An 8,400-nucleotide genomic window follows, 5' to 3' on the forward strand; every position below is an offset into this window, starting at 1 on the left:
AGTCACATGACTTACGTGTGACGGTGAGAGGGACTGGATAGAATTATTATGCGATTCCGCCATCTTGGACTGGAATAAAATCATGGCGGAGACAACCCAGATGTTGTCATTTCATGAGCTGTTTTTCAACGTGGATAATGGTTATCTTGAAGGATTAGTCAGAGGTTTTAGATCAGGAGTCCTAACTCAAAGTGACTATCTTAATTTGTCACAATGTGAGACCTTAGAAGGTAATGATGTTCACCCTATTTTTAGCTGGTTTGCCTGTGTCAGAAAATTTGTTGCCCGTTTCGACCGGCCGGATTCATATGAAAGCTTATTTTTGTTATGAAAATACAAAGAAGAGAATCACTTAATCTTAGTGTAGTATAACTTACGTCTAGCTTTGTTTTTTTTTGTGTCAAAAGCGTCAGTGCTTTATTGGTATTTTCATGAAATATAAATTAGATTTCTGTGATTTTTCAAAGCTCACCAACCTTGTAAAGATAGAGTGTTGCATTCAAACATTTACATTTTACGTAAAAAATGCTTAATTGCAAAAATACCTAGCCACTCGCAAAGGGCAATGTAGCAGCTCTCCTAAGGTGTCCCGTGATTGGCTTGCAACCCTTCTAGAAAACAACAGGCCCCAGTTGTTCAAAGAGCAGATAATTTAATCCACTGGATAGTTTGCTATGCGGCAGATAAAATGTGTGCAAGAATTTCCCTATAGCCCTATAATTTGTGTATAAAGTAGAAGCATCTGTCTAATTTAAGTATGAGATTGTGTGAAAAACTTGCCAAAAGCTTTTGTTGGAGTACATTTTATCCGCTGGATAGCAACTTATCCACTGGATAAAGTTATCCATTCTTTGAACAACTGGGACCAGAACAATACTCTCAACCCTTAAAACAAGCTTACAAGAGCTCATTTTTTCATTTAATGTATTTATTTCATCACACACGTTACAAAAATGAGTGCAAGAAAAAAATCTTACAGAGAAAACGGTGAGGAAGCCTTAGGAGAAACCATAGGACTTATAGAATAAGGCTTCCTTATTGCAGTGCTGTTATGATATAATGTTTCAAGACTGAGACGGTTGATACAACTACAGTTGAGACTATCATAAAATGAATAGACGGAAAACGATCAACAAACCTTTGAGGAAAAAAACTAACCTGCAAAACTACTGCTCACAAAAGATGTTTCATTGTCAAAACTAGCCCTGTTTGATACCAAGTTAGATCTTTTATTTGTGACTTCACTTGTTTACACTTAGATGCAACCAGTGTCATTACTTGGGTAAAAATTGAAAGATGTTTGGTTTCTTACCAGTTTTATTCACATGTACATGTACAGACCAAATTTTTCTGTAGGGCAAACGGTCCTTTCGTGATTCCAAAATTGCATTCCAATGAATTTTGTTGTTTTTTTAATCTTGTAGATCTAAAGCTTCACTTACAGAGCACAGATTATGGAAATTTCCTTCAGAATGAAGCTGGTCCGCTGAATGTTTCAGTTATTGATGATCGATTGAGAGAGAAGTTGGTCACTGAGTTTCGACATCTACGTAACCAAGCTCTTGAACCAATGGCAACTTTCATGGACTTTATCACGTAAGCCGTCTGTATACCTTAGGGAAGATAAATGTTTACATTCTTGTAAAAGGTTTTCTTTGAGTTCCAATATTGTAAATGTCCACTCAGCTGTGAAATGAAAAAAGTGGAAAATGTTTGCATCATACTGCTGGGACCTGAAGCTTGGATAAAGGTCATGTGGAACATAAACCGAGCAGCTGTTCTTGTTGGTGTCTACTGTCCTTGTTGCAGTGGTTGGTTTGACATGGCTCCCAGTAGTGCATGTGAAATGTTTTATGGTAAATACTTGAAAAATACAAGGAGATATATTGTAATGTTGCAGACAGACTCAAAGTGCATCCACAGAAATGTTGATAGTAAATAATCAGGTATTTATCAACATGGTCTACTTTGGATTCTCCTAGTGTTACAACAGATCATTAGGCAGTTGATGCCTAATCATCTGTTGTACTGATGCTGCAGACATAAGTGGGTGTAAGACTGATAAGACCTGTAAGACCTGCTGTAGGTGGGAATGAAGACCTATGCAATCAACTTCCTGTAAATGCTCGACAGATGATTATTTAGTCACTACCTAATCATCTGTTGTACACAGTAGGGAGTGAAGAGCTATCTTGGAGGTGCACATGTTGTCACATGTGGTACATTGCCAAGACACTTGGGAAGAGGTTGTATGTACCAACATGCAAACAAGTTAATGTAATTTCTAAATGTACGACACCTAGACTGGATAGAACTTGTTTTTTTTTTCCTTGTAGTTATAGTTACATGATCGACAACATCATCCTTCTGATCACTGGGACTTTGCATCAGCGACCAATCACAGAGCTAGTTCCCAAGTGTCATCCTCTGGGCAGCTTTGAGGAAATGGGTTCCATTAACATTGCTTCCACCCCAGCTGAACTATACAATGCCGTCATGATTGACACTCCCCTGGGTTAGTTAAAATTTGTTATACCTACTTAAACTCAAGCAGCTGAAAGTGAATTCATTATGGTAAAGTAAAAAACTGTTAGAAAATACTGAAACTGACTATTAATTATACTATTCTTTATCATTTCCAGCCCCATTTTTTGTGGAATGCATATCAGAACAGGACTTAGATGAGATGAACATTGAAATAATAAGAAATACATTATACAAGGTAATTTAAGGAACTGGCTCTCATTTGTACAAAGAACTTACCTTTGTGCGTGACCTCTGACTGCCCTCTCTCTAAACATCAGGCATACCTTGAAGGGTTTTACAAGTTTTGTGAAGACTTGGGAGGAACTACTGCAGATGTTATGTGCCCAATTCTTCAAGTAAGTGTCACAAATAATATTATGTAATCATCATGCCATGTGAATTAGAAAAACGTGAACGATTTGATTTCAGAGTAACTAGATTATTTTTTGGAAGTTTGTGAGAATCATAATATTATTTTGATTTTAATTCTTTTGCAACTGCATATTACAGAATTATTCTGAACAGAAAGTGCACTGAAGGTGTAGCCCACATAATTGTATACAACTTGACAGATACCACCCTCCTTCCCCTCTGCTGCATTTCTTGAAGCGTGCTCAGAATACCAACTGAGGAGATTATTTTACCTTTGCGTCTGCATTCCACCATGAGGTCAATATAGAACAGGAGATGAGCATATCGTATACAGGGCCTTCTAGGGGACAAGAGGCAGTCCTTGATTCCAAATCAGACACACAGCATGTTTAGTAAGCACAGCCTGTGGAAGCTGAGAGTTGAGCACTGCCCATCTGTGGGATGAATATTTATTATGCTGTAAAAATCATCATCATTACCGTTGTTGTCCTCATTATCAACTCATTATAGTCTAAAACTGACCTTTTATTTGTGGCCCACCTGTGCATGCAGTTGAGTGATAGGGAACGAAGATAGTGAATTTTAAGCAACTGAAGTTGATGTAATATTTACTAAATATAATTTAATATGATTTTAGTTTGAGGCTGATCGTCGAGCTTTCATCATCACCATCAACTCTTTTGGTACTGAACTTAGTAAAGACGACCGCAACAAGCTGTATCCTAAGTGTGGCAAGCTGTACCCAGAGGGACTGTCTAGACTGGCAAAGGCAGATGATTATGAGCAAGTTAGGACAGTGGCTGAATACTACTCAGTAAGCAAATGATTGTTGTTACATGTATTGGTTTTTTTTTCATTCTGGGATACAGTTGACATGTTTTGACAGACATTTGGGAAACAGTTATTTCCTGACATTCAGAATAGTCAAGGATTGTCTCCCAATAAGTTATTGTTACATAGTTTTTTGAGATTCACAAACTTTGTTTCAAAGAACTTCATGCAAGGTAATGGACTGTGTTTCCAGTAGCGCTATTCCATACAAAACAGCTGAGAAAGGGACATTTAGTTTCACTCACATATGGATTTAGAATGGTACAAGTTATATTTGTTTGTTTGTGACATGTAAGGTCACTGGAAATTCAGAAGGGTGGGGTGTGTGGGGGGGGGGGGGGGTATCTAAAGCCACATTTGTAAAGAAAAGTATGAACCTAAACTGGAGTTTTTAAAGGAAAGGGAGCTCAAACCAGAAAACCTTTCTTGTACCAAAGATTGAAAGGGGGAGCATAGTAAAATGTTTGTCAAAGTATATGTTCTGACTTGGTAAGTTTCAAACATATGATTGTTTGTTGTGAACAGTCTGGTAATGTTGATATTTGGTTTCAGGATTACAAGTCTCTGTTTGAAGGAGCTGGTACCAATCCTGGTGAAAAAACACTTGAGGACAAGTTTTTTGAACATGAGGTTAGCAATTTTACCTGATAATTAGAATATTGCCTAAATTGAAGAGTTTGGATAAAAAAACCCAAAAACGTTTGGTTAACTTTTAGATCATCATTGTTTCTCTGCATTGAATTCCCCCATGTAGGTTTTTTCCTTTTTGGTATTCTACCAGTCACTTCAGGCATTTCATTCATTACTTCTGCTGTTGATCAGACTTTAAATATTTAAAGATTTATAATGCATTAAAACTTGGATGATTATTGCTGAGAAAAGGTAAACAAGGCCTTCTATTTGTACACCAGTGCTCTAAAGTGCATTTGAACACTTAATCTTTGTTACTAGCTTGGCAACATTTACCATTATCATTCAATGCATTTTTTCTTTCTTTTCATTGGCCGAGAGCAAACCACGTTACCTGCAAATAATTGCCTACAAATAATGGTCTGCTCATGCACAATACTGTCCAACTGTGTTTTGCTGCAAGTAATATTCTGCTCATACAAATGTATACATTTTGTTATTGAATGGTTGACTGTGCGTACAAGTTGGAGTTGTCAGAAAAAATTATTTAACTGAGAAGAAAACCAATAATTGATTTCTGCCATTGCTCCTGCAAGACAGCACACCCTTCCTGCCTCCCGAAAATAATTATGATAAACAAGTTACTTGGGATTGAATAATAAAACGATTATTATTGAACTGGGTTATCACAAAATATCGTGATTTGTTAGTATCTTGCAGGCAAATAATTTTGATTTGCTTGCCACTGACAAATCACAATATTTTGCTCAACTTCGTCCAATAATTGTTAAATATTTGAGTGGTGTTCAGCATCCTAAAATCTGCTATTGTTTCATTGCAGGTGAAGATGAACATTTTAGGCTTCCAGCAGCAGTTTCATCTTGGAGTGTTTTATGCATATGTCAAACTTAAGGAGCAAGAATGCAGAAATATTGTGTGGATTGCTGAATGCATTGCACAAAAAAATAAATCAAAAATCGATAACTACATTCCAATATTCTAATGTAACAAAGCAAGAAATCCTTTATCCTTGAAGTGAATTAAGCAGCTGTATCAATTTAAAACCTTTGAGTTTGGCTTTGAACACAGCTAAGCAAGAAATAGTGATGAAATGAATTTATTTGGTTTTTGTACATGGCATTGGGGTAGCCCTCTCTGAGCAGTGCTGGCTGTGTCAGCAAAGTGTCATGCTAGTATGAACTGGCTCTGGGCAAGCAAGATCTTCTCTTTTCCATTCCACAAACAGCCCTTTAGCACTATTGATAGTGTTACCCAGGTGTTTTCACACACAGGCCGACCTAATGAAATGTTCACAAGTCACTGAGCAATCAAGTACCCCTGATGATCTTTAGTAAGTTAGTTTGATTGATACTTTAAATATACTGTGGGATTTGTGTCACAAGTTAGAGTTTGAGTTAAGTTAGAGGTATAGTTTCGAGTTGATGAAGAATGTTGGTTATTTTAAGGACAATCATTGATTTTATTGTATAGTGTTTACCTTAGAGCTTTTTGCCCCGAAATTGAACCAAAAATTTCTATCTACTTGATCGTGAAATTCTAATTTGAAATCTCCATTGGCGCAAAATTAATTGTCTAGCGTTCTATTATGAATGCTGTCATAAAATTCACAGAGGTATTCTGTTGGCGCATTTTTAACTCTTGAAAGAGAAACTTTTTATTGGAGTGAAATAATAATTGAGATTTGTGCTAAAACAAGTGCATTTTTCGCTGCCGATTTCTATGCCCTCGTTGGCTATCACACACTCATGACCAAGAGACTACCTCATAGTCTCTTGTTATGACCTAATTGTTACGTTGCGTTAAATTGTCTTATGAATCCAGAGGAAACGTAGTTTACTTGAAGATATTCAGTTGAACAGAAATGTGTCTTGCGGAATGTCAAAAGTACGTACTCGTAATTTGATTAATTGCGCATTTTTACTTAATAGTTATAAGTATGGCGAAACGCCTGCTAAAGGCTTGAGAAAATGTTGGTGATATTTTGTGACGTTTCTAATCCAATCAGAAAACATGGCAAACATTACGTGGGTTGGTTGACCCCGTCCACACGTATCGGATATTTTTGAATCCGCAACTTTTTCTTTCCGGGTACGGCTATCGTCCACACGCATTCGGCGAATTCGCAAGCAAATCCGGAAATTTTTGAATCCGCTCTCCAAAGTGGAAATTTTTCAATCCGATAACATTTTGGCGGATTCAAAAATATCCGGATACGTGTGGACGGGGTCTAAATATTTTTTATCGGCCAAAGTTTACTGCCGGCGTGTGACCCGCGAGCTACTGAGATGAAATTGAAAAACTGATGCCAAGGTGAAAATAGCCATCCACAAGGAGTGGTGTGAAACGTTTTACAGTAAGCTTTATAAATGCTGCATTTTATTTACATTTATACATTAGGAGTATTGAGATTATCAGTTCGGGGATTTTGACAGGCACTGACAGAAATTACTCAGTAATCAAATTGAAATTTATTCCAACTTGTATTTATAATTAGAATGTGAATAATTATGCTGTAAGATTGATAGTTATAGACGCATAGCTTGTGTTGGTACGTGTAATAAATTACGTTCACACGAAAACCTTGTGACAATGTTTAATGACTTTAATTCCCCATAGACCTTTCTCAAGTAATTTTATAGCCATGAAATGCATCCCATTAATGGGCAGTGATTTCAATGAGTTAACAACAGTATACAGGCGGAGGTCACACTAACTGAATAATGATGATAATGACGAAACTATGAAAACACTAGCTTACACATCGTATGCAACTTTAAAGTCCAGGGACAATAATTGTTAATCAAACAGCACGAAACTATTACATAACTATAAACCGGAAAACTCGAGAACATCCTCATAAGTCGGTAAAATCTTACGACATCACACCGACTGATAAAAACTAATGCCACAATCACACCAAGGCTTAAACACGTTTAAAAGCTGTTTAGTTAAACACAGTTTAAAATTGTTTCCTTCATAAAAGCTGCTTTTGGATTTTTGTTGACTACAAATTGAGCACAAATGAAAGCTTAAGTTAGAGTTTACTTGAATTCTATGTCCAAGCCATTATGGTTCAGTTTTCTGTTACCAATTTTCATTTTGTTAAACCTGGTTTAATTAAACATGTTTTGTTGGTGTGGATGGGGCTTTACAAATTAAAATAATATACCTAATTTATGGAATTTTAAAACGTACTGAAACACCAAGGCGAATTATTAAAAGAATGGAAAACTTCAGTTTAAAAGAATCTAAAGAACTTACGTTAACAATCTCCTTGAGACAGTTTCACTCATCTATAACTTTTGGAAAATATGAAAACTTACAAACGTCCTTGCATGTAGGCATATAAAATTTTGTAGTTGATTTGATGGCTTTCTTGTCCGATCCTCGGATCGTCTATACCAGTGTCTTGAGGTCTCCACAGGCGAGGCAAATTGTTGTCGATAACAAAAAGCTAGTTCATCTCGTGTGTGAGTTTAGATGGCGACTACTACTTTAGTTGACGAGAACAAGCGACGCAGTTTTTTTCACTTTCTCCCGTCTGTGAGTAAGCGGCCAGTTTTTTAGTAGAGCGTCGGTCATCTTTACATAAAATTTTCGTTGCGTTTCATCCCGAGGTGAAATTTCATCCAATAGTACATCAGGACAATACAATAACTTTAAGAGTTGTAGTATACAACCACTTTATTAGCTTGTGACAGAAATATTGAAAAATCCAGCCTTGAGAAAAAGGAGCCCGTTTCTTCCAAAAAAAAATATATATACTCCTGCAGGCCCCAGTTGTTCAAAGGCCGGATAACTTTATCCGCTGGATAAGGCACTATTCAGGGTCTAAAATCCACTTCACGTTCAACGTTGTCCAAGGTTTTCGTACACTCCCAAACTTAACTGTGGTTAGAGTGTGCATATTCGCTTGTACAAGAGGAGATACTGAAATCTTTTTCCAGATTGAAACTGTCGGATAGTAACTTATCCACAGGATAAAGTTATCCGGCCTTTGAACAACTTGTGACTGATCGA

General features: G+C 36.8%; 1 protein-coding gene across 1 annotated transcript; it reads left to right on the forward strand.

The window, feature by feature from the left end:
* Positions 1–35: 35 nt before the first annotated feature.
* LOC146456291 (V-type proton ATPase subunit d 1-like) lies at positions 36–6,959 on the forward strand. The gene is made up of 8 exons (XM_085093239.1): positions 36–230; positions 1,425–1,596; positions 2,337–2,515; positions 2,643–2,722; positions 2,805–2,882; positions 3,536–3,712; positions 4,282–4,359; positions 5,201–6,959. The coding sequence occupies exons 1-8, from the start codon at positions 83–85 to the stop codon at positions 5,360–5,362; spliced, it is 1,074 nt and encodes a 357-aa protein (XP_084949365.1). The 5' UTR covers positions 36–82; the 3' UTR covers positions 5,363–6,959.
* The last annotated feature ends 1,441 nt before the right edge of the window (positions 6,960–8,400 follow it).

Source organism: Pavona decussata, unplaced genomic scaffold (assembly GCF_977016875.1).
Source record: "Pavona decussata unplaced genomic scaffold, jaPavDecu1.1 SCAFFOLD_258, whole genome shotgun sequence".
Taxonomy (NCBI): domain Eukaryota; kingdom Metazoa; phylum Cnidaria; class Anthozoa; order Scleractinia; family Agariciidae; genus Pavona; species Pavona decussata.